Source organism: Poecile atricapillus, chromosome Z (genome assembly GCF_030490865.1).
Source record: "Poecile atricapillus isolate bPoeAtr1 chromosome Z, bPoeAtr1.hap1, whole genome shotgun sequence".
Classification (NCBI taxonomy): Eukaryota; Metazoa; Chordata; class Aves; order Passeriformes; family Paridae; genus Poecile; species Poecile atricapillus.
This window is the reverse complement of record NC_081289.1, coordinates 53,273,197-53,300,776: the sequence shown is the minus strand read 5'-3', so window position 1 is coordinate 53,300,776 and position 27,580 is coordinate 53,273,197. Positions and strand designations below refer to the sequence as shown.

The following is a 27,580-nucleotide window of genomic DNA, read 5'->3' as shown; positions in this document are numbered from 1 at the left end:
TACCTTTCCCCACCACCCAGAGCAGTGAGCTCCTCACAGAGGCAACCATGGCAACCCCATGTGCCAGTGCTGATCAGCATCGCCTGTCTGCACCTAGTTGCCCTATATTAGTGATCCATGGTGTGTCCCTTATGCTACAAAAAGAGTTTGATCTTCTCTGTGCACTAATATTTTATCAAGGGAGTTCGATACCAGGTATGAGGAGACTGTAGGTTGAGAAGTTGAGCAGAGCAGTTTAGGTTTGGGATGTGCATAAGGGACATTTTATAAAGTACAGATATAGAGGTGGAGTTCATACTGCTGGAAGTAATGCTCCCATTTTCTCTGCTGCTGCAGGCTGGGAAGGGAAAGGTGATGGATGGCTGGTCCCTCAGGAGAAGGGCAGTGTAGTGGAGCTGTGGCATCCTGGTCTGGATGGCTCTAGTTTAGATACATCTTGCCTGGAATTACTGTCTAGGACATTTGCTGACTTCGAATTAAGTGTTCCTTCCAAATTATTAGAGGGGAAAAAAAAAGTTTCATGAAGAAGTTATTGCAAAACCAGGTTGACCCATTCAAGCATGCAGATGTTTTATTTAAATATTCCTCAAATGTCTATTTATTCAGCATAACACATGTATTATGCTGCCTTCTGAAATACGATATATGACTGTCAAACAAAATTGTCAAAACAACAACCTTGGTTTCTTTGTATGATACACAGAAATAATTACATTTCATGTACAGTACAGATGCATTTTACACAGTCATCAACAGTCATTCACTACCAAAACAGCATTTAAATCACCTAAAACACCAAAAAAATGTGTATTTCCCAAATTGAGAATAAATTAATGGTTTTGCGCGTGACATATGGAAATAGGAGACAGGACTGGAATTCTGAAAAATCTGACTAAATTATCTGTTAAGCTGCATTTTAAAAATGAAAATACAAGTTGCTTCAGGGATATAACTGTTATGCGAGTGTATTGCTGTAGTGCATTCCTTCTAGTGCCTATGAACAGGAGAATAAAGAGCTTTTAAAAGACACATGATCTGATGGAGTCAGTAGGGTTCCTGGGTTGTGTGTAGTCTGTACCAAAGTAGGTTTAGTAACTGCCCCTTTGCATTATTTAGCTGATATAACTAGTCATGAAGTACCATGTGACATAAAGTTGTTGCAGTTTGCTGACATCAAGGCAGTTTTTGTATCAATAACTGGCAAAAGGTGGGGACCAAGTATGAGTAACCATGCGTAGAAATAGGATGCAACGAAAAACTCTGATGTGTTCTGCCCCTCCATTAAATCCATTAAAGTTTATGTAACCTACCAGCTTCAGCAGATCTGCTGCAGGGTGGAAGAGATAGCAGTGCTGGGTAATGGACTCGGGCAGGGTTGCTCAGAAGGAGCGCTCTTCCTCTGGCTCAGAGCACAGCCTGTGCTTCTGCTCTCTGATGTTTGAAAGAAATGGAGAAGCTCAGTTTACAATGAGTAAATCCTTCTGATTTGAAAAAAAAAAAATTGGGAAGTTAATTGTATGTTAACCAAAAATGCATTAACTTCAGAATAAGTAAATGATACGATAAACGAGTAATGAATGGCATTATCTACTCTTTTTATTTGCAATTTAATTCTAATATGTGATGCTGTATTTTGGTGTATATACTGTAGCATGATAGTCTATCATCTACTCTTCACTGTTGACAGGTAGAGAGAAAGACTAGCATTTGTGTGCAAGAAGTGTATCATCAGCAAGTTTCAGTTTTCAGTGGGTATTTTAATGTAAATTTTCAGGTCAGTAGAATGCTAGCAAATACTATACTGAAACATACACTAAAACTATTAAATAACTGTGTTAATCATTTATTGTAATGGCATCTAATGCACTGAGCGTTTTGATTTATATGCATATTGTATTTTGCAGACATGCAGTTATTTCTGATCCAGTGTTTTTGATGTATATATGTATGTATTGATATGCACATATTCTGTGTGTATTCGATGTATGTGATGTATGGTATGTCATGAATATAAGAAGCATTATGATACATCTAATGCACTCTCATGAAAAAAAAAACCACTTTTTTATCAGAAAGGTTTCTGATAATATCAATGTCTTTTATAAATTAAGCCAACAAGCCTTAGCTTGTAAAGCCTTCATACTAGCTTTTAGGCCTGCCCATGTAGGCAAATTCCAATTGAAATCAATTTTATTTTTATAGCTTTGGGACTCAATCCATTATTCTGTCACTGTTCTTAGGTAATTGAATGTTTTTCACACAATATAAATTCTCAAACAAGTTTTAAGATGCAAGTTTATAGATAATTGCAAAAAGAATATAGACATCATTTTTACTGAATGTCTTTCCATGTCTTCCAGTGTAGCTAATACATTGGATGCTGCAGAATGTCAGAAAGGAACATTTGGAGACAAGTGTTAGCTGATCCCCAAAACACCTCTGTGGTAATTTTAATTCAAATAGGATTGCTCCTGTAGCAGTAAACTGTGACAAGAAGTGTTCTGAAAATACAGAAGTAGACAAGTTGTCTATAGAAGAATGGACTGTTGATTCTTCAGTATCCTTGAAATCCCAAATGATACAGTTATGTTGGAGTGGGCAACAAAGTGTCAGAGAAATAGAGAACAGTGAACATAAGGAGCAACGACTGAATAGAAATCTGTGGTGCAGAGTTTGGCTGTATGATTATTTAAATGTTTGTCATCAGAAGTTTATAGTGTAGATGAAGTTGTGTAAAATACCTGAAAAAAAATAAAATCCTGATTCCTGATACAACAGGTGTACAATGAGTTATTGCAGTTGTAACAGTACCTAGGAAGCAAGATAAAACAATAGTAAATATTGAACTAACTGAACACTTTTAGTTCACTAATGAGTGTTTGAGTAAGAAATACTGCATTTTTCAAAGGGAAGTTATTTGTACAACTACCATGGAACATTAACAATCAGCTTGTTGTAAGTGCACGGAAATGCCCCTTTCTACAGTATTATTTTATCATGCCTAATCTGAAAAACAACAAAAGTAAACTGAGATCACAGCTTCAAATAATTTCAGCATGCATTATGGTTGTAGTTCTTTCAGTCAGTACAAACATATTTCATATGAGCATTTTTTCATTCGTTTTTTGACAGTTCTTCAACAAGTTTGTGGTTTATTAACAGGGAAAAAAAAAAGACATGTTATCAAAATGTTTCTTGTTTTGCATTCAGCAGGAACATAGGTTTCTATTTTTTCCTTTGTGTTTTTTTCTAAAAAGAGCTTTCATGATAAGAAGAAGCATCAATGGGGACATTTCATTGTGCTCATATAGTAAGTCAGGATGGTCACAGAAGATTCCACCACGCGTCAGTCGGACAGGGGGTAAGAAACTCCTTTTGGTTCACACCCTATGACACCAAAACCCACAAAGTTTGTTTCTCCTGAACCTCTTGCTCTGTGGCCACTGGCACACTCATCAAGGGGCGTTGTCTTTGTCAGCTCTCTCATTCCTCACGACTCGTTTTTCACTGCTCGAGCTCAGCTTGCGAGTGGTCTTTATGCTAATTCATAAATAATTCCTTGTTTTATAATGCAGATACTCTGACAATGTTTCCTCCTGAATACTCAGGAGAGTCTGGCCTGTCGTCTCCTTCAGGTGTGGTGACTGGAGGTGTTGGGATGCTGATTATTGCTGTAGTGACGTAAGGCTGCTCACAGTTTAGTTTAACGCACTCTTCCACTTTGGCATTTAAGCTGGAACGGCTGGAGGAAGAAAAAAAAATCCATGAAGAATGAAAGTCCATATTACCACAAACCTCTCAAGCCTGATTCCATTCCCTCAGCCAGCCATCTCCAGCCTGCCCCACTGGAGAGCTCTAAGTACAGAGCAGCAGCACCCCGCTGCCCTGTACCCCAGCAGCAGGTGCTCCATGGCTATGCTCATGTCCCCTTCTCCCTCCCTTCCCACCATTTCAGCACTTCTCAGCCAATCACCTGTTTCTGAACAGGGGAAGCATTGCAAAGTTAGCATAGCCAAGTTGCTCACTATGCAGGAAAGTAGAAGGGCCAGTCCAAGTCTCCTGCGTATTCCTCAGTCCCATGCTTATTTAAGAACATTTGGATATTAGGAAAGGAATAATTTCTTCACTGAAATGGCTGTCAGACATTGGAACAGGCTGCCAAAGGAAGTGGTTTCATCACTACCCTTGGAAGCATTCAAAAGGAATGTAGATATGACTCAGAAATGTCATGGTGAACATGGTGGTGCCAGGTTAATAATTGGCTTCAATTATCTTGGAGGTCTTTTCCAACCCTGGTGGTTCTGTGATTCTGTGTATATTCTATTTCCTCAATAGTAAGGCACTCTATTATATGCACTAATTGAGTTTGTGTTAACATGTTCATGGAGTTGCTGCAGTACCTCTCCATTGTAAAGACTTGAAAAACTCAGACTGTTTCAACGTGAAACTTGGGCATTTTGTGCTTGTGTTTTTGTTTTCCAGCACAAAGCTGGTGCTTTTTGTTTTTTATATACATGGCATCTGGTAGTATGGTGCAGGCAAGTTCTCTAGCAGAAAAAAATGGATCCAGGCAGAGTATTTCCTGAAAAACTAAGATAGCTTGGAGCTTTGTGCTGGCCAGGAGGTTTCATTGCATAATATCTGAAAAACTTGAGTAGTTCCAAGAGTCCCAAGTTGGATTGTTTCACTTTATGGAAGTGAAATCCAAATGTAGTAACTATACAAAGGAAGCTGCTCAAAATGTAGCTTAACAAGACAATCTCTATAGCAACATACTGAAAAGATTTCTTTATTAAAGGGTGGCATGTGTGAGATCAGTAGAAAACACTTCTGCATCTCCTGAGACCTTTTCTGCATTTTCAGAGGTGATATTTGGATATATGTGAAAGCCAAATACTTTTGAGAGCACAGAGACATTCAGTAAATTACAGACTCTTAAACTGCACTTTCCTCACTTTTGTAATAACTCCTCAAACTAGGAAATACATTTTTCTTATCCATTTCATATTTTTTTTACTTAGAAGAGTCTTCCTAATGACTATTACACTTAAGACTCTGGGAATCAGTTTTATTTCTCTGCTCTGCAGAAATGCAAGGAAGTCTCATTTCCCATGCCTCTGAACCAAGAAGGGACAGAGAGAGCACTTGCTCATCTTGTATATCTGAACTGGACATGTTTCTATACGAAATTTTTCTTCTTACGCACTTGTCCATGGCATATAATATTTGGTGCTCTATTTTATTTGGGGGACCCTGGATGCCATTTGGTGCAAATAGGGCATGGTAGTTTGTGAGGAAGGTCTGAGAGGGCAGAAATGGATCGAGAGAGAGATTATTCTGTTATTTTGGATTAAGCTTGAAGCCAAGGAAGCACAGAATGTTTCGATACCAGTACCCATTTTTAGATGAGTATTGGACTCTCATCTTTAGCCTCACCACCTGCCTATGGAGGCCACAACACCTTTGCATCCCTTCGCTAAGAAAGCCTCAGCTCTCAGTGTGCTGATGCAGATGCAGTACCTGTTAGACAGAGGTGTCCTCTCCACACATCTGATCTGGATGGTGCTGAGCTCCTGCACGCTGCCGGGGCGGCTGCCGGTGATGGTGGTGTTTGGGATGCGGTACGTCTTTTTATGTCTTCGTGAGCAGCAGGTGCTGGTCACGCCTTGTTGAGACGAGAGAGAGGGGCTGTGGCTCGGGGGTCTGTTCACTGTAGAAACCTCCATACAGCTCTCTTCGTAGAGTTGCTCATCCACAAACTCGTGGTTCTAGCCCAGAGGAATCCAACAAAGGGACAAAGCGCACACAGAAGGATAATTGAAGTGAACATATTAATCGTGATTGTTTAACGGCTTAAATTGACACAACTGAATAAACTGGGAAAGTTAGCTTATTCTTGATTATAGTGTTTAGCCCATATTAGTCTGGGCTGAATACCAACACAAATGTAAACACTGGAACAAAATTAACAAGAAAATGTTAATCCAAATTATTTTTCAAAATAGCATGTGGTTGTAATGTAGTTTGCATTATAAATATCTTTATAATCTTTGAAGTGCCACAAAATAGAGGATTATGTTTATTAATAAAATGCGAGTGGTGCTTATGTAAACACTCTAAATGTCAGTTGAAAATAAATAATATTTATTGTATTGAACTATGATATAATAAAATTCATAAATATTTTCCAGATATATTCATAAGACTTTCGAATTACATGTTAGAAATCAGGATCCAAAACATTTTTTGATGAATGCATCTATCTAAAAGTAAAATATTTAAACAAATAGAAATTTTGGTTAGAGGAGATGAGATAGTTATTTAAAAGCATCCAAAAAGTTCCTAATTACTGTAGATGGATGTATCAAAGCAGTTTAGAGGACTGGGAATTTTAGTTAAATGAAGTCCTCTTTATTCATGCAGTCTTTGCTCAATCCCAGCAAAGTAGTTTTGTAGGATGGTCGCAAAGATGAATCCAAATTCACTCAAATAGCCAGTTTACATTAATTCATCAAGTGATTAGGGACTATTTCACACCCAGCCACAATTTCCACATTTTCTATGCGTGCAAAAGAGTGTGAAATAGTGGTTTTGCTTGTGGTGGCAAGGCAGGGGAGGAGATGCAGGGGAGTGGGAGAAGTTTTTATACTCATTTAAAACTGAGCAGAGACTGAGATATGTTTGCATGCTGTTTGAGAAAGCCTCCTTTTTCAAGAAAACTCTCCATTTACTGCTAGAATTAGTCTGTGTGTCCCGAGAATGTTTTAGGGGAATTGTTTAAGGGGCGCTTTCTGGATTGTTTTACACTCTACTCCGTCTCACATCAAATTTGTCAGCCTGTTGCACTTTTGTGTATTCAAATGAGGTAGATTTTTTTTCCCCTAAAAATTTTTGATCTGATTGGAAGGGTGCTGATGTTCTTCAGACTATCCATATGGGGCCAATATAAAATATGTGAATAATGTAAAGAGAGTAACAACTCTGGCCAAGAGTTTGCAACAAATGGAAATACCTTTATAGGCATAACATTTTTCTTTCCATTTCTTCTGTTTGTCTTCACTCAGACATAAGTTTGTGTGACTCAAGAGGTGTTGAAGAATGCAAATTTCAGGAAATGAGGAAAAAAAACTTGCTTGATTTTTATAAGGCATATGTGAGCCACAATCAAGATTTTGAACATGATCACACAGTAGGCATAAAATTCAGAGAGAAAAGTAACCTAATTGCTCTCAGAAGATTACATTCAGGGGCTTGCAGTATGTTTGCCAAGAGCTCTGTAATTTTTCTGATAAAAAGTAATTCTGTGCTTCCTAAAACTTTTATGGAGCAAGGATTAAAGAGTTTTATTGACTGAACTTTTAATATAGAGTGGAAACTTTTTGAAATGCTATAATGGTGCAAGTTAATTGATTTAATTATACTTATTAATTAACTGTTCTTAAATTAGCTAAAAGTAATCTGTAAAATATAATTTTTAGTGCAATTACTTTCATTATTAATGTAATCTTTCCAGAATTTCATAACATTGCCCACTCTGCATTTCTGAGGGTGGGTGAGATCTTATCCTATTGACTTTTCAGTGACAGAAAAGAGAAAATATGCTTTTTCTCAGTATCATGATGCTTGTACCACAAAGGATGGTGAGAGTCTTAACAAGACACACCACCCTTCCTGTTCTAAAACGAACCAGAAACTTGCCAGATTCCAAATGCTGAGGGCCCAAAATGTCAAGATCCCACTAAAATTTTAGGAATGCATCATCTCCAGAATAAAACTTGGAACTGCTACATATATTTTTGTGTTAGTATATCATAGGAACTCAGGACCAGTAGCAGGACCCAACAGAAGGAAAAAAGAATGTAGATTCAAGAAACAAGATAATATTTGCTTTATAGACTTCATTTTTAAGAAAAATTTAAAAAAGTTTTACAAATTCCACCATTATGATTAGAGGAAAGGTGAAACTTCAGAAGGAAGGAGCTGAATTCAGCTCCCACCAAATGAATAGAAATTCTTCTCCATGATTTCTGTGACAGTTTAGCAAGATCTGTGTTTATTACTCATATCTTTAAATATGTTTTCAATATGCAACTGTGGGAAAATTTTAAAGGCAAATTGCTATTATCAGGTTCTGGTTCAAAATGTCTCAAAAATGTTTCAAAAGGACCCAGCAAGAATGTTAGCAAAAGAAACCACAGTATGCTCTGAATAGGAAGTGAGACATTCTGTCCTACAGCACATTTTCTAATATTAATACTTCTAAAGTAAGAATGAAGGAGACATAAGCACAAGAAGCATGTGGGTGACGTATTGCTAAGTGACGTAACAAGTGGGCCCTTTTATTTCAAATAAATGCTGTTAAAAGGAGAACATTAAATCCCCCACATATATCAGGTTATAATTTGTGAAAAAACTGGCAATGTTTGTTGTGGGAAATTTTTTGTTTGTTTGTTTGTTTTTTGTTGGGGGGGGTGTGTTTGTTTTTTTGGGTTCTTTTTTGAGGAAAAGCAGAAAGATTTTCACAGTGATCTCCATCAAATGTAGCAGAAGTTATATCTCTGTTATTTATATGCATTGGGTATAATGCCTTAAAATAAGATAAAATGGCTTTTCTTCCCAGCTAACTGCTTTAATATAAAGGTTCATTAATTAGAAGAGATAACTGAAAACATTCAAAACCAGGCTGGTGTTGCAATTCACAAGAAAACACAGTTCTCTTTTCTTACCGTGGTTTTTTCCAGGCAGTGAAGCAGGTGGTGGTGCTGTGTTTCAAAGGAAGAGCCAGATTTGCCAACAAAGGCCTGTTCTTCTTCATTGGAGGACTGTTGATACATAGAACTCTGTATTATTCTCAGTTTTGAACAAAAGGGTTCTTATCCAAATATTTGATCAGAACTAATCTGGATTGTACACGGTAGCATAACTGTACTGCTTCATCTACAAAGTACAACAAAAATAATTTTGCAACTTAATTTTATTTTGCTTTTTTTTTTTTTTTTTAATCAAACTATTTTCTTTTCTTCCCTTGCACCTCCTTTCAAATGTTTTCATCTTAGGTATTTTATGCATGGATAAAATAGTAGAATTTACAAGTGCAATCAACACATAAGCTTTGAATGTTAGATCAACACATGCTTAAAATTTTAATCAGTTTAAGTTACAGTAATATATTTGTTTTTCCTGAGAATGTGCCTCATTTGAAGATAACTAAAAATTGTTGTCCTCCCAGGATTCTTTCATAGTATTAAGGAATTTGTGGTATTGCTGCTGACACAAAAATTTGTGTCAGTGATCCCAATCTACTGGGTTTAGAAAGTGTATAGCAAATGTTACTGACATAGAATGAAGAATTAAGTAGAAAGCATCCACTGTTTATTTATTTAATGTTTGTTTATATATTATTTAATTGCTTTCATAATTATTCACTAGAAAGCAAAATCCTGAATAGGGGAGGAAGTGGGATAATAGAAAAGAATACAATTCAACCTTGAGATATTTGAAATCTGCATGGTAATTAAGCTATTTGGTGTCTTTTTAATTCAAATATTTGAGTTCTTTCAAGCAGAAGAGGAAACAAGGGCTCTGACTGCTCATCTTTTGTGCTAGACAGGACAGATGGACAGACAGCCACTTCCTCCTCCTCTGGCTATAGGTTAAAGTATCCGGCTGTTTAACACGTATTGAATGGAAAGAGCATAGAGGAATAAAAGCCTTCCTGTATCCCTCAGGGAACAGCCTAAATGCCAGAAAATGGCAGGGATTAAAAACCACTCTGTCTGCAGTCTTTCTCAGCTGGGTACAGCTTTGAGCAGCCAAGGGACTGTCTCCCAGCAGTGTGGATCACCGTGGATCCCAGTCCCAGCTGCTTGTCCTGGTTCCTTGGCAGGGGTGAGCTGGGAATTTGTTTCAGGTAACATTAGATTACAATGCATTTGAGTTAATCACCAAGATTTTCTTTAAACCCAGGTAGGTGCTTCGAGGGAACACTTCACTCTGCAACACCCCTCTGTGCAAACAATATTCAAGAGCTGCTTTTTCCTTAACTGATGATGAAACCTGGTTTTGTCACCCACGTTCTACCTGTTTAAAGCCAAGTGAGGTAAATCCAACCCACCTCCTAAGAGGCAAATACTCTGTACTTTCCTTAGTGAGTTCTTCTACAGGATCTAACTCCAAAAATGTGAGTTACATTGAATCCAGCGTTTCTATCTGCACATTTCCCTCATCTCTTAATACCCCACCATCGATTCTCACAAGCTTCCTTTATCAGTAGTAATCGTCCAGTTTATCCTTCCTTAATCTACCTCTAAAGATAACATTGCCCAAAGTCCCAAGGTGATTTGCCCTGGTGATAGGTAGAATAAACTACTGCTGGGCTATCATTAAGTGGTTACTCCAGAGGTGGAGGGAACACAAACATTACCTGCTGCAGCTGGTTACTCAGCAAGCCATTTCGTTTGCTCTGCATGTAGGCATTAGCGCTCCCACTCTTCGCTGCACGGATTCGAGCAAGCCTGGCTTTCTGTGTAAATAGACAAAACAAAGAGTGTCATTTGTACTCATGGCCATTATCCTATTTATCTAAAACTGCTAATTGGAATCAGTTGCTTATGAATACCAATCTCACAGTGACTGACAGGCTGCATTGCATCCATCCTCCAGGTGGAGCAAATCACAAGTGTCTTCCCATTTAAAATGCATATGATAGAAGTTTTTATTTGTTTGCATGTATCAGCTACTAAAAACAATGACTTTGGAGAAGAGATCAGACAGATCAGTATGGAAGTGCTGCCTTTTATTTTTTTTTTGCATTGCTGCAACTGCCACTCCTTATGTCTTGTGGGGAGAAACATGGGCATCCATTGCAGTTTCTATTGCAGTGAAAATCTCTTTAAAGGGAAATAAACAGTTCAGAAAAAATATAATATTGCAACATCTATGAGTGGGTTTCTCAGAGTCTTCTGGGTTTTTGGAGTACCAAAATGTGATAGTGCTTTTATGCTGTCTCCCAGCTAAATTTCTGAATATTTGCCAGGCCATTTTAGAATCATAGAATGGTTTGGGTTGGAAGGGGCCTTAAAGGTCATCTAGTTCAAAACCCCCACCAGGAGCAGAGATGCCATGCACTACATCAGGTTGCTCAGGGCCCCATCCAGCCTGGCCTTGAACATTTGCAGAGGTGGGGCATCCACAACTTCACTGGCAGCCTGTTCCTGTGCCTCACCACCCCCTTAATAAAGAATCCCTTTACAACACCTAACATAAACCTGCCCTCTCTCAATTTAAAACCATTGCACATTGTCGTGTCACTATGTCCCTTTATAAGAAGCCTCTTTCCCTCCTTTTTGTAAGTCCCTTTTAGGTATTGGAGGGCTGCTCTAAAGTCTCCCCAGAGACATCTCTTCTCCAGGCTGAACAACACCAGCTCTCTCAGCCTGTCTTCATAGGAGAGATGCTCCAACCCTTGGATTGTCTCTGTGGCCCTCCTGTGGAGCCTGCTCTAACAGGTCCATGTCTTTCTTGTGCTGAGGACTCCAGAGCTGGATTCGGCACTCCAGGTGGGGTCTCACCAGGGCAGAGTAGAGTGGGAGAAGCACCTTCCTTGCCCTCCTGGCCATGCTGCTTTTGATGCAGGCCAGGATGTGGTTGGCTTTCTGGGCTGTGAGTGCACAGTGCTGGCTCGTGTTCAGCTTTTCATCCACGAGGACTCCTGGGTTCTTCTCCACAGGGCTGCTCTTAATTCCTTCCTCTGCCAGCTTATACTCATATGTGGAATTGTCCTGATCCAGGTGCAAGAACCTTGCACTTGAAATTTTTGATTTTCATGAAGTTCTCATGGACCTATTTCTGAAGTTTGTCCAGGTCCCAGTTTGTCTGGATGGCAGCTCTTCCTTCTGTTGTGTCAACTGCATTGCTCACCTTTGTGTCATCTGAAAACTTGCTGAGGGTCACCTGATCTCACTATTGCTGTCTTTGACTCTCTCAACCATTAATGTGGAAAACAGAAGCTTTTATGGGATTACTAGGATGGCATCTGGTTCTGTTTTTTTTGTGGCTGGTTATATGTGTAAGATGGAATCTGTTTTTATCTTCATGGTTAGATTTCTTATTCTGAAAGCCAAATGCCTAGCAGCATCTGGAATTAAACGGCTGCTGAAGCACAGAAGGAGATACAATGAAGGACTTGAAAATCCAACTTTGACATGTAAGTAGGGATTTCCATATCTGGTATTTACCCAGTTGACATTTTCAAAAAATAGAGAGTATTTCTCCCCTTTCCCCAAATTTCTGTGACATTAAATGTCAGTATGCACTTAGAGAGGGATGCAGCCTGGTCAGCACAGCCACCAGATCTTTCTGGCATGATTAATAATTAACTGACTTAGAGGAATGTCTCAACACCGTGTTTCTTTGCACTCACAGCCTCAAACTCACAGATCTTCTCAACAGCAAGCCAAGAAATTTATGACAGCTAACAGGTAACATGGCTGAAATCTGGCTTATGCTATGTCATCCACTGATTATCATTTAATTGTTCTGAAGAAAATGAAGTAATGCTCTGTGTGTGTGCAAACAAAAAGCTCATGGGAGGCTTTTGGCTTATTTGTGATATATTGCCCATTTGAGGATGACACATTTGTTTATCACCTTTCTTGGTGAACACAGCTTTTCCAGCAATGCAATTAATACATCTTATTTTAGTGGAGAGAAAAGATCCCCAATGGCCTGGCCTGGGGTCCCCAGGAGCAGTGTGGGGAACTGTTACAGCTCCCACCCACCTGGCTCACTTAGGCTCTTAGGTGGCACATCCAAGGCTACCAGCACGGTTAGGGCTCAGTCCTCAGGGTTAGCAATTAAAAAGTCCCTTGGCAAGGCAGAAAATAGGTTGTTTTCAAAGTGGTGCTCCTGTGATACCACCCCAGCATGCTGGGTTGAAGGGTGGGGGAAGGAGTTTTACCTGCACCACAGATTAGTCATGGGCTGGGACAAGTGCACTTGGTTATGTTCATAAGTATATAAAAGTTTAGTCTTAGGAGCTCAAGATGCTTTGGAAATGCCTTTAGAGGATGCAGCTTGGAGTCCCATAAATAAATTATTTCAGTCACACATGTTTTAGCTGTGGTACTTTTCAGTCTGCTCTTTATACAGGGAGATTCATTAAATTTAATGAACAGACATTTAACATACATTAGTTCTGCTTTTCCTTTCAGCATGCATATTCATTTTCTCTTTAGTGATTGAAGTAATAATTATGGTGCAGCATTGTTTAATAAATAAATATGAAAAACATAACAGTCCATCAGACTATCTTAATATATCAAAGTGCTATGACACATATAATATGAAGGTTGTACTTTCTATGTGAAGATTTAAAATTGCTTTTCAAGTATGAATTTATTGCATCTTAGGAAGCTTTTGTGAGCTAGAAAGTAATAGCATACATCCTTCTAGCTGAGACTCATTCAGAAGGCCTGAATTTATATCATTTACCAAAGAGAAGACAGTAAATCTGTTACCAAGAGAGGAAGCAGATATTGTGGCCTCCATGTTCATGCTTCAGCTTACAGAAAATACTGCAGAAACTGGAGGTGTTTACAAATCTGTTAAAGTGATAAGATTTATTTTCAGTGCTTCTGCCTGATTTATATATGAGCCTGCAGCATGAGCAGTCTAGTGACTTCTCACATTTCCTTTCAAGGCATCATTAAAAGCTCATGTCATCCACAGGATTTTAAGGGCTGTGCACTGGGGATGGAACTCCCATGAAAGACATAAAAATTATGTGATGACATCAGAAAAACTGTGGTTACAGAAGTACTGCATTTTCCTTTACTCTGCATTTTCTGTCATGTATAACAGAATGGCAGTGACAACTGCCCCTTTCAAAGCAAAGCCCTCCCTAATCCTCTTCTTCCACAGAATATCTAGGGGGAAAAAAAAAAAAAAGTATTCTTTCTGAAGTAGGTGATATTTTTGCTATGAAGATTTCCTGAGTATGAAACTTTGGTAATTTTTACATGGTCTAGGACTAAACAAATGTAGATGAAATATAGTTCTTTTACATATTCTAATGAAATTCCTCCTCAATCATCTCATCTCCATCTTCCTAAGAAGTTTGATGGCCAGCTCTCATTTTTCCCACATCCCTTGTATTTGCACTGACCTTCTCTTTCAAATGCATGTCTTTCTTTTTTCTAGCTTCAAATTTTACAGCATAGATTTGGATCCTTGTCTACTGCTGCATTCATAAAGGGAATTCACTGGTATTCAACAATAGTTAGCTTTGTCAGTTTTAGAATTATAAGCATTCATTTTTACAAGGTTTTAAGTAGCACTAAAGGTAGCACTGTGGGGTATTTACAACATCCAGCTTTAACACTCAGATGCCCAGCTATTTTAAAAGAGTGATTTTATCAGGAAGACTTTAGGACAGGACTTACTGTGGTACTGGAATAATTTCTGGCAGGATTCTCTTCAACTTGTTATGCAAGAAGCCAGGGTAGCCCAGGCAATTTAGTACTTAACGCCTGTTGTCTCCTGCTGCTCTCCAGGGTATGTAATTATCTTACTATGAAAACTCAAAAGTTATTAATTACTTACCTTTTGGTTATTATTGTTTAATAATTTTGTACATTTAAAATATTATAATTCCTTCACAGTCATTCTGTGTGCACAGCTTTTGGTCAGGACAGAGCTGGTTTTCTTCACAGGAGCTGGTATGGGGCTGTATTTTGGATTTGTGCTGAAAACAATGTTTATAATTCAGGGATGTTTTAGTTACTGCTGTGCAGAGCTTTCACAGAGCCTCCAAGTGTCTCACTGATGAGGCTGGGCATGGACAGAGTAAGGGGGGCACAAATGGGACAGATGACCCCAGCAGACCAGAGGGTTATTGCACACATATGGCATCATGCTCAGCAATAAAGCTGGATGCTGGTGGGGACTGGCAGGGCTGCCCCTCCTCTGGGACAGGCTTGGTGCTGAACAATTGTTTTCTTCTGTATCACTTTTCCCCACCTGAATTTGCTTCCCTTCCTCCCTTTCTGGTCATTTCTTTCCCTTCCTTATAAAAAGATTAGACTATCTTCATCCTTACCCACAAACTTTTGCACTTTTACCTTTCTGATTTTTACTCCATCCTTCTGAGGAGGACAAAGAGAGTGAGCAGCAGGGTGAGCTTTAACTGCCTGCCTGTGCTGAGCCACAACACTCTGACTCCTAGAGAAAGGATGAATATTGTCCAAAATATCAGTTAATTTTTTGTTTATATATTTTTTTTTGTGTGGTCTTTCATAAATCCACCCTGTGTGTTTGGTTTTAAGTGAAAAAAATCAGGCCCACATTTCATGCTCTGATTTTCTAATTTTCAGTAATTGGAAATGATTGATTTCACATTAGCTGACAATAATTTACAGGACATCAATATGTAATAGAGAAGAAAATGCTGTTTAGTTTGCACATTAATGGATATGGAATTAAATAAGGTTCATACATTTCTTGAATGGTGCCTTACTTTTACAATCTATTCAAATTATTGTTCAATAAACATGAGTTCTACATTTTTTGCTTTAGGTTTGGCTTTTTTTTTTCTAAGCTCAGAAAGCCTAGATAAGTTACTGTTATGTTTCTGCAATACTCCTGATATTAATAGCCTGTCTCATATAAAGAAGTCAAAATGGCTAGCAGGGTTTCCTACTTCAAACACTCAGTTCTAGATGCCAGATGCTGTTAAGCAGTTGTTGCAGTCTATCCTAGAGCTATTTATAATTAGCTAGTAACTGATTATTCATAACTTGACAGATAAATTCATCATGTACAATTAATAAATAACAAAGCCAAGGCAATCTTCAGGATATATTTTGCTTTGTGAAGGTAGAAGACCATATGCATGAAAGACTCAGGCTGAATTCCATGTCTAAAGTCGAGTTTTTGAGCTGATGATGGTTGTTTGGCTGTTCTATTGAGGCATCATGCAAGTCACTCTAGGCAGAAAGCGCTTGGGCAATTAATATTAAAGCTCTTTTGTTCCTCAGGTAATGAACAGCACTGGGCAGATGTACCTGCACTTAGGCACTTGTTGGCTAAGATGACACAAGGCTCTTGCCTTCCAAAGACATGTATGGGAAACAGAAAAAGCACATAGCAAGGGATACTTCATTCAGGCTATGAAGTACCTCATAATCATAATTGCTGCTGCAGTATGCTGGGATGGACCTTTGGGTCCAAGCTGCCATGGACTGGCCAGACACCCATTCCAAGAGGGAAGCTGTGCCTCCACCTGTCTCCTCCCTGGGCTGGTAGTCTTCCCAGTGAATATGACACTGTCAGTCTCCTGCCAAACCTTAGCCCTTGCTACCTATCACATACAGAATAGGAAATGATATCCAGTTGTGCCTAAACCTTTCTTGCCCCCTTCCCTTCCCTTCCCTTCCCTTCCCTTCCCTTCCCTTCCCTTCCCTTCCCTTCCCTTCCCTTCCCTTCCCTTCCCTTCCCTTCCCTTCCCTTCCCTTCCCTTCCCTTCCCTTCCCTTCCCTTCCCTTCCCTTCCCTTCCCTTCCCTTCCCTTCCCTTCCCTTCCCTTCCCTTCCCTTCCCTTCCCTTCCCTTCCCTTCCCTTCCCTTCCCTTCCCTTCCCTTCCCTTCCCTTCCCTTCCCTTCCCTTCCCTTCCCTTCCCTTCCCTTCCCTTCCCTTCCCTTCCCTTCCCTTCCCTTCCCTTCCCTTCCCTTCCCTTCCCTTCCCTTCCCTTCCCTTCCCTTCCCTTCCCTTTCCCACATGACAACTGTCATTAACTTTGGGCAAAGTTAATGAGTAACAAAATAACAGCCCCTTGAAGTTGTCTCTAGCTGAGAAAAGCTCCACAAATAGCATTCTTCAAAATTGTCTCAGTACTGATAAAACTGCTTGAGAAGAAGCACAGTAAGACTCCAGGGCATAATTAGTTATGCCCTGAATTTCAATGCCTAGTTTGGATTATTTATTCATCCATCTCTCATCAGGATAGGCCAGATCCTTGGGCCTTACTATCTGATAGAAAACAATGTTTTGATAAGCATAGATGATTTTTCCTTTCTTTGCCCCCTCCCTCTGTTTTTGTTTATATTGATTGCAAGGGATTTCCTGTACTGCAGCAGAAAGCTGGCCTATATTGCCAACATTTTCTGTATTACAGAGTGGGATTTCATGGTAATTATGACAATGTATTTTTATGATTGGAAGCAGGAGCTTCCTTTAAAATGCATTCAAAATGCAATGGTATATAAATTTCTCTCTTCCATCTTCTCCCAAGCATTAATGTACAGTGTATTTTTGCCAAAAAGAAACAATTGGAATTGTCTAATCTTGAATAACTGTGCAGAACTCAGTAAGTGCGTAAAATGATGGTTGCAGGGCTCTGAACAACTGCAAAGAAAGTGACAGTATTTTTCTGCTGTAAATTGTCAGTGCTTCTGGAACTAGATTTCAACTCTTCAGCAAAGAACTTTCTCGAGTTTTCTTCCAGCCCGAGTGTTTTGCCATTTTTGAAGTCTATTTTGATTAAACTTCTGTGTGAGATACTGATAAAGTTGCACAACTCAAAGATACAACTATCTCAGTCCAATGGAAGCTGTTGTGGCCAGCAGGATCTACCATTGCCTGCAGGGGTTTCTGCTAGTCTCCACGAAACAGCACCTTCTTTTAAGCTTATATTCATCAGCCTCAGAGAACAGAAATAAGTTCAGTGCCTAGGGAAATATTTATTTTAGAAAATGGTGTAAAGCCTCTATTGTACTGAATGAAGAAGGAATTTCAAACTTCAATAATGTGACATTGTTGCCTGAATATTCTTTTACAATGCAGTAGAAACCCCCTGTGAAATGCAAGGCTATATTTCATGGCTAAATATGGACTATACAGTACCCATGAAGTGCTTTTTGTTGATTTTTCTTTTTTAGAGCAATATTCAGTTCAACATCTCGTCATTTTAGATTGAAAGAGATTAGCTTTGCAGTAGGAGATATCAATGAAACACATATCCAGTGCTAGGTTAATCAGACCTCAAAGCCATTTTCTCCAAAGCAAGAATGGCATAAACACAGTCAGAGGAGATCTCTCATCCTTGCTGTTGGCATTGTTCTGGGGAGCAGAGGAAAAAACGCTTGGCAGGATTGCCATTCATCACTTCATGTTCCTGTTTGAAACATACAATGACCTCACTGTTTTGCAAGGAGAAAATGTCAGTTATTAACTCAAGCAGTTGCTATTCAGGAAGAGATTATGGGGAATAGCAGCCAGTCTACTAATCTAACTTTTGTGAGCTATTTTCTACTGTCCATTTATTTTTCACCGACAAATGGTGCTGGTTTTTGGCTGGGGTAGAGTTAATTTTCTTCACAGTGGCTGGTGTGGGGCTGTGTTTTCATGCTTCCAGTTCTCTCCCTGATCCTGCTGGTGGGGGACTGAGTGAGTAGCTGCATGGGGCTTGGATGCCGGCTGGATTAAACCATGAAATAAATGTAAAGCAGGCCTAGAAAAATGTGTTTTGTGGCATACAGTAGGAGACAGTTTCTATCTGAAAAGGTTGTGTCTGCAGCTATTATGAAAGCTCAGAGCAGGCATGATTGCTGGGATAGAGCAGATCTATTACCCATGACTGCCACAGTGCTCAGGGGCACAGTCAGGAGCACTGTGTCCTGCCTGAGATACAGCCATTTCCCTCCTGCCATTCTAGAGAAAGAAGTAGAAAAGTTCTTGAGAAAAACAAGGTAGTGTGGAAGTGACATGAGAGGGGAACACACAGCTGGAATTAGTCTGTGGGACAAAGCATGCAGAAGAGCGGGTAGAATTAGTAGATAGGTAATGTACAGGATTTAGATCCCTGAAGTGGATTTTAGATCTATATTTTAGATCAGGTTTCTAGAGAGGTATGATATTCTTGTGATACACCTGTTATTTTAACAGCCATTTTCCTCATCTGACAGCATTTTTGCTGTCCATGTGGCCATTGAAGGGTGGTGTATCTTTCACCTGGTCCTCTGAGTTTCTTGGCCATGTAGCACTCTTTTTCCTGATTTTAAGATATTCTGCGAATCATACCACTGCACACATTTATTTCACTGATTTTGGGTTTGTGGTGGTTTTGCTTTTTTTTTTTTTTTTTTTTTAATGGAGAAATCGGTCAAAAAGGTGGCCAGAGAAGCACACAAACATTTTGTGTCTGACCATGGTGCTGTTGTCAGTATGAAGCAGATGCATTCCCTGGTGTATGTATGCAGTCCCCAGCCATGGTCTGCCTGCACACTTCCCCCAGCAATGAACCTGCTCTCCTGAGACTCAGCACCTCTGAAGAGGGGCCACAGGTCCACAAAAAGCCCAGCCTCAGCCTTGGCAATCATGTGACCTGTGTGCCACCGGAAGCCTTCCGACTGCCATCCGCAGAGGGGCGGAAGGTCTGGAGCATCTCAGCTCCCAGAGCAGGGCTGCAGGGACAATGGGTGTTCCCTGAGCTGCCTGGCACCTCAGAAATCAGAGAAGTGGGTTAGGACAAGGGCATTTGCAGTGATGTGAGGATGAAAGTGACTGTCCAGCCTTGGCTGCATCGCTCCTGATAAATACTTTTCTTCCCAGCCCCTGACATTGTCCATATGTGTCATGAAGGGAAACAGACTTCTTTTAGATCTAGTGGATATTTTAGTGAGAGGTGCAGCAAATCAAGGAAGCTGGAAAAACTGACTTTTATTTTCATTGTTTTACCTGATTGAGCTGTTTATCTGAAGCCTTTTAAGCAAAACAGAACTGAAGAGAAAAGTTTCTCAACCATCAGATTCCCCCAGAGACTGAATCTGGGACTTTGGATTAGTGAAGCAATCTGTTAGCAGACATGTTAGAAATCATTATTAAGTTTGAGATTTTTTGTTGTTTGGTTGATTGTTTTGGGGTTTTTTCCTCAGAAGACTGTGGTAGAAGGAAAGTCTGCCTGAAAAAGCACAGAAGAATCTTCAGTGGATGAGACTGCAGCTACTGTCTCAAAACTCTAGGTCTAGTCTAACAAGTGGGATAAATTACCAAAATAATACGTCTGTACATTTTGACAGAAAAGATAAATGAACTGGTTTTGGTTTGTTTTGGGGATTTTTTTCTCACAAAAAATAAGAGTGTTTGCATCTAGGACATGGGTTAGGCATGTAGCACATACATACAGCGGTCCTCTTGCTAAGAAACACACACTATAATGACACACAGCATATAGAAAATATTTTATCTATTGTTCAACAACGTAAGTGGGAAAAATTAGAAGCTCACCTTTTGTGCCCTGCGCTTGTCTGCTCGTTGGTTCTGGTGGTATATACGGCTGAAGTTGGAGACAATTACAGGAACCGGCAGAGCAATGACCAAGACCCCACTCAGGGAGCATATTGAACCAAAAATCTTTCCAGCTATTGTCTTTGGCACCATGTCACCATACCTGGGTTAAAGAAAACAAAAGGCTTAGTAAAGACAAAATATCTTCTAATAATTTAATTTTGCAATGAATTAATTGCACAATATTTTTTACTTCTCTTGCAAATAATATTTGCTGCATATAGATAATGCTTTTACACATATTCTCACATATACATCGTGCCCACTGTTGTGCACAAATAATTTTAATTTGAAACAGATTTTGCATCTCCTGTCTGTCAAACTGGGGGCAGGTAAATCACATGTTTTACCTGCTGTACTCTTCCCAGGGTACCTCTATTGCAATGGAGAGAGAATGACCTTGCAAAGAAAAAAAAATGTTGAAGTTCAGTCCTTACACTGTTTACTTGAAAGAACTCATCAATTTCATTGGCAAGATCTGAGAGAGACTTGGTAAATTAGATACTAAACTGAATAATCTGTTGTCTCAAGCTGATTTAGTGCTTTCATTTAGCAGGGTGACACATTTTTGCAACAAGTTTCCGAGGAAATCATGGACTTTTTATCACTGTATTTTTTCAACTTGGCTGGACACAAGTGTGGCTGACCTAACTTGTTGGCATGAGAAGCTGGAGTAGCTGAGTTCCAAATGTCCCTTCTATGGTCTAGGTGAAAGCAAACATGAAAAACACAAGCCACAAGCAAGCAACCAAATTAAAACTGCAATCCTGGCAGTGCTCAGAATTACCACCTTACCTTATGATATTAAATATTGTTTTGTCCAGCAAGTAAGAACAAAGTGTTACTGATGTATGTAAAGGCACTCCAGTGACAACTTATTAAGAGATTTTAGCTCTGCATTTTGCTATATTCTAAAGGGGACAAGTATGTAATTACATATTACAGAGTTTAATAAAAAGATGAATTACTTTCAAGTACCATTCAGTTTTTAACTTTATTGGATTTTAAGTTATTAATAAACATTGATTTTAGCTTGCGAGTTTAGTATGCTTGTGAAGAGAGATAACATACTCCCTATTACAAAGAATTTATAAACTCAGCACAAGGAAAGCTAAGAAATAAAATTGCAGGGGAACAGTGTTTAGAAAATAGTATCTAGAAAACAAAACCTGTCTGTTCAGCAGGAACTGGAAAAATAATAGAGAAGAAGGGAGATCTTCAAGTCAGTGTCCAAATGTTGCACCTAATCACGAGGAATGGATAAAAGGGTGAGTTTATGGGATGATGGAGAAACTATATGAAGTTAGAGGACACCTTCTAGCAATGAGAGCTCAGGTCATGTCAAAAAAAGGTGAAGATGAATGGTCCAGGCAGATATAATATAGATGACCAAGGCTCAGACTCTTGACATAGATTATGTTGTGTTAAATAAATATTTGGTTGCCTTAATACGCATATCCAAGTGTAAAATATTCACATGAATAATGTAATTAATACTTCTGCCAATATCTTACCCCGCCACCCCCCCCCCCCCCCCACTTACTCAGAATTTGAATGCTATTAGTTTCTCATTTTGTGACATGCATAATTTAACAAAATCGATCTTTTACATGAATAATATAACTGGTCTTAATTAAAAATATCTAAAAACTGGAAAAACACTAGAAAGAACTTCATGCTTTCCTTCACATCAACATTTGCAACCCACAACATAAGCATTTTTGGTGCTTATCTCTTCCTAAAGCCTGAGCTGACTATCAACTGTATGCATGACCAGCAGTTTTTCTTTGGGCAAGGAGGAGGATAAATGACCTTTCAAGGTCTCTTTGACAAATAGGATCCCCAACACCTTACTAACCCCATTTTTCTCCAGGCAGAACAATAGAAAAGCAGTAGGCATAGGGCCAGGGTGGTGAGCTTTGTGGAGAAGACCTAGGATCAAATCACTGGTAAACGTTCTTGCTTTACACTATTCCCTAGTTTTACTTCATTCTTACAGATACAAGTATTTTCATATATTGGATCGAACTGTGTAAACAGAAACCTGACACAACCAGATTTCGAAATGCAGAATTTACATGTGCCCAGTACTAGATCTCTTAAATCGGATCTCTTAAATGAGATTTCTAAACCTATATGTAGATGACTTGAAATGCTAAACTGCTGAACCTCCATAAGCTTCCATTGTCACTGATGGCAGGTGTGGACAGAAGGCATTGCTGGCTCTAATTAATTTGGCTTGAAATTGCTCAGGGATATAGTTCATCCTGTTGATAATGTGACACTATAATTATATGAATAAGGAGCAGACTGGAGCTTTAGGAGTTGTGACAGGAACCACAAGCTCATCTATCTTTAGCATTTCAGTATTTATGTGTGGACCTAACCAGCGACATAAGCAGATGCCTTTTCGTAATATTTTAGTGTGACAGAATGAAATAAAAATATTTAGGATTGTTTGACACAAGAAGGTATTTTGCAATGTTTTTCTTACCTTCTGGACAAAATATCACGCATATGCATATAATGCTTACTTTAAAATAACTTGGTTTTGGTTGCTTTTCTTTTTAGCCTGCATCAATTGTAATACAGTGACATTTTCCAAAGGTAATGTTGCTTGCTTGTTATTTAGTGCTAGTAATACCTTTCACATCATTAATAATTCTTACATAATTAGTTTTTCTCCTGTTGCTAACCACTGTGCTGGAGTTGTTTAAATAAAATTATGGTCAGAAAAAATTACTTCAAAGAAATAAATCTTCCTACTTCTCACAGGGTGAGAAACACATTTGGATACTTTTGTGACAAAACAGAGGTTTTGCTACATTTGCCCTGGTTAGCCTTGCTCTCCTCTGGGACAGTGACACAGATTTTAGTCTAGCATAGTCATGATCAGAATTACTAATGAAGTTCCTCCTCCTGAAATAAACATTGCCTTTAGTTATACCTCATATATCACTGAACACCACCAATGGAAATGGATGACATAAAATGAAGGGAAAATTCCTTCCATAACCCCAACTGCAATTGTTCTATTGTGTGGAAGTTCTCAACTGAAAAAAAGAGTGTAAGTCCATTTTCAGATGGCAGGGAAGTTTTGAGGTGCTAGTATTTCAAAGTGGAAAATTTATACTTAATCTCTAAAACAAATTCTAAAATATGATTTCTTCAGCCACAGAGATACAACAAATGTAGAATCTTATTAAGCAATTTTCACAGACTCCTTTTTCAAAAGGGAACTATTTTAAGGTTTTATCTAGTGCTAGTCTGCTTGTCTCACTTTTCTTCAGGCTAGAACTGCAAACATATTCTCCTTTATTTGTTTTTTTCCCCCTAGTTGCAGTCATTTCATAGCTTTGTATATTGTCTGTTCTGCATATGTCTTTTATTGTAGCCAAAGCTCAAGTCAATCTTTGGGCATTTATGATTTGTACTGACAATCTAATTTTGTAATGTCAGAATTGTCATTCCAATATTTTATGTTCTAGATGAATGAGGAAAAAGAGGCTTCATGCTGATCCCAGTTATCAATCAGGTGCATTCTACTTCAGTTGCCAAAAAGGGAAGGGAAAAGACTATGACAAACTAGGTGTGTCAATCAAGCTTTATCAAATCACAAGTCAGAAACAACATGATCAAACTAATGCTTAGGTTTCACTAGATCTACTCCAGACAGGCCAGACGTGCTATTCCTTGCAGTCCATGGATATCTCTTCACTAAGTGAGACTGTACAGGGATGGATGGAAGGATGGATGGATGGATGGATGGATGGATGGATGGATGGATGGATGGATGGATGGATGGATTTAAAGGCATATATGTTTGTCTCGGTTATTGGTACTCACCGGGTGACAGACCACTTTTGCATATTTGACTCCTTATTGCAAGACAGACAGGATGCCAGGGGATTCCTTACTTTTGCAAATAGTGTATCTTTCAGAGTGTTGATGTGAGTAACATGGGTGTGATGTAGCACTTTGCATGACAGAATGGGGGGAGCTAAATGCAGCTTGAATCACATACAGAAGATGTAGCTCTTGCAGGAGCTGGGGGAACACAAATGTATTTGGGGTTACTAATACCCAGGCAGTAATCTCAGCATTGTCATGTCAGATCTTACCCAGGGATGTCCACCTGCCAACACACTACTGCTTTCTGATGAGTAGAATATATCTGGTGCTGCATACCCATAATTCAAGAAACCTCAGACAACACAGGCTCTATTTGTGGCATCATCACCCATCCATCTTATTCCTGAATCTAATGAAACCCAGTTTTTGATGGTTGTAAGATGAAATATTTCATAAGTCAAAGGTCGAAATTTTAACTGAAATGAATCATACCTTTTGTCCATTTTCACTTGATGTGTGAGAGAATGTATTTTCTTTAATAATCTTAACAAATGAGAAGGACAATGCTGCTTATTTGACTCCTGTTTGTTTGTTTGTTTGTTTGAACACAGGAGTAAATTTTTTCTGAGTGAAAAATAAGTGTATTGTGGGTGTCAAAATAAATAATGATAGAAATTGTAATTTAGCATATTTTTGTGTGTGTTACATCAGAAATTAACATTTTAAGTAGCTCATTTTGGGTCAAAACACCCCCAAGCAACCTCTGTACCAAATCTGTAAAATTGGAGGACATATATAGGAAGAATAAATCCAGCATTTGCATTTTTGCAAAGCCTAAGTACTCAGGGCTGAGCCGGACGGACGCAGTAAAGGTTAAAAAAACCCTCACTACGATGGAGTTTTCCGACACTAGAGGGCGTAAACGCCATTAAAACCAAATGCAAATGCAGAAACAATTTAAAATGCATGTTACAGATACATATGCCCTCTTCCACCTCTTTCGAATTAATTTACATTATTTAAAGAATTATTACATTGATTGAGGTCTGTTGTCTGCTCCCATATTATTTCCTGTAAAGGAAATCTAGTAACATTTTTTGTTTTCAAACATGTGAAACATCAGAAAATAATGGAGTTGTAAAATAGATGCAAAGACACTAAAATTAACTTGTTAATACTTATTTTAAAAGCAAGGGAATTTATGCCCAAAGAACAATGGAAATAGTATGAGATCCATGGAAATGAAACAATCTTTTTAGAAGCCAGGACAGCTCATATTTTTCTATGTGTGGGGGACAAATCACATTTCCCAGTAGATTTCGTGGGTCATCCAGGCAGAGATCAAGATTTGTGCATGGGAGTTGATTAAAAGAACAGTGCCCTGCCTCTGCAGGGCAAGGACTGCCCCCCTGGCCTCCAGCTGCTGGCTTGCTGTGCCAGGGTCAGTGCTTCACCCACCTGGCTGGGATGATGATGCATCTGCTCTCTTGTCTCCTGTCTCAGCTAATGGCTCTTTCCTTTCCTCAGGAAAAGCCCCAGAGGCTGCTCTGGTGAGACTCTCAGAGAAGATTATACAGCTGCTCACTGGCCCATGAGTTTAGGCTGCCAGCCACCCACTCAGACACATTTACATCCTGGTATAGGAGAGGAGGCAGGAAAAGCAATTCCCATCCTCTCTGGCACTACCAAACAATAATCATGGCCAATCTGACTTGCTGTCCTGGTTTTGGCCAGGTCTGAAAACAGCCTAATGATTTTGGACACCCAATTTCTAATAATGCAAAATATTTCTGTTTGTGTGAGGTGCAGAACAACATTACATAGATTTCTTCAAATTTTATTCCAGCCCAGGTAGATTCTGCATGGAGTTGAAAACAATTTTCCTGGATGCTTTTACTGCTGTGCAGGGCCCTCTGCTGCAATAGCTCTCTCTTCTCCCTAGTCATGAGGGACATGGTCCCCTCTGGGTCCACAAATGTTCCTTCAAGTGCTGGCCAGTATGACCATTCATGAATGATGAAAACCACATCTTCCTCTCAGAAGTGGTAGTGCTCCCTGGGTTTTCCAGCCTGCAGTGCAAGAGAATTAAAATAGTGCCCCTGCACCTGGCTGGGTTAGCAGCTCCTGATATACAGGATTTCAAATAAAAGTCAGGGGATCTGAGGGGGAGGGAGGTTGGTTTTTGGGTTTTATTTTGTTTTGTTTGTATATGCACCAGGGTTTTCACTTAAACAGATTTGCACAGGTGGACTTTAGTACTTAGAGGTCGAAACACAGGAACTTTTGTATGGAAAAGTTAAAAAGCTTGGCCAAGGAAACACTCCCAGCTTCTTGCAATTCAGATCAAGCTTCACATAGCCAAATTTTTTCTGTTTTCCTTTACCACAAAATATTAAATTCAGAGAGGTAAAAGATATCTTCTGTTGTCATTTCTCCCTCACTGAATGGGAAAATCAAATATACCTACCTGAGCAAATCATCACAGAAGTATGATGACTGCTCCATCCCTCCATCCTGCATGGGGGATTTTTAAGCTATCAGAGGTACAGCTCAGCTGACTCCCAATAGCAATATTACAGTCACAGACATATTATTGAGATGGCATTCCTGTTTATTTTTCCCCCCAGGCTTCAGAAGCAAAAATAAGCATGTTTGTTTTAGGAAAAAGAGAATGTTTCTGAATGGATCCAGCCCTTCATAAGGAAAAGAAAAGCAACACAGCACCTAAACTGTTCTTGATATAAAACTTGCAAGCTGCCTTTCCAAGCATTTCCTAAGTCATGGTGCTTCTCACAATCACTGGCCATCATCCACAAGCACAGGTGAAAATATTCCTTCTTTAGAGTTTGCAAAGGGAGTCTTGCACAGCCCTTATCCAGAACCAGGATTCTGTGCCAAGTGCAGGTGCCCAAGCCATCTCCTGCCTGAAGGAGTGTGACAATCACTTCAGAAGGTCTCTGCAGAGGAAGCTAGTGCTTCCAAACCCCATATTTGTTCAAAGTTATGTAGACATCATGTCCCATTATCAAGTAACTCAGAACTGAATCTTCCAGCAGTGGTTTTCGTGATAGAGATGCTCTCCTGAGAGATCTGCCATGTTATTCGCTGGGAATTTTTGCTTAGTTTAGTGGATGGAGGACTGTATGTCAGCAATAAAATTAATCAGCTAGACTGCCACACACTCTGCAAAGGATGAGTGACTCGTTAAGCCCTGCCTTTGTGCCCTCATGGGCATGTAAATAAACCAATCTCCATTAGCTCCCTTCAGAACTAGAAGACTAGCTCTGGAACTAAGCACATACACTGTAAGGTAGAAAATATCATTTAACAACTTTAACTTTGAGATCACTTAAAAAAAGACCATCTGAAAAAATATAGAAACTAACCAT

General features: G+C 39.2%; 1 protein-coding gene across 1 annotated transcript in view; it reads right to left on the bottom strand.

The window, feature by feature from the left end:
• Positions 1-545: 545 nt before the first annotated feature.
• The window catches only part of LOC131573837 (potassium voltage-gated channel subfamily D member 2), a 268,863-nt gene continuing 241,828 nt past the window's right edge, over positions 546-27,580 (bottom strand). Inside the window, exons 3-7 of the mRNA XM_058828121.1 lie at positions 20,280-20,442; positions 10,424-10,522; positions 8,727-8,822; positions 5,521-5,768; positions 546-3,742 (exon numbers count right to left, since the gene is read on the bottom strand). Coding sequence (XP_058684104.1) covers positions 3,565-3,742; positions 5,521-5,768; positions 8,727-8,822; positions 10,424-10,522; positions 20,280-20,442 — 784 coding nt within the window. The 3' untranslated portion in view covers positions 546-3,564. The remainder of the gene's footprint in view (positions 3,743-5,520; positions 5,769-8,726; positions 8,823-10,423; positions 10,523-20,279; positions 20,443-27,580) is intronic.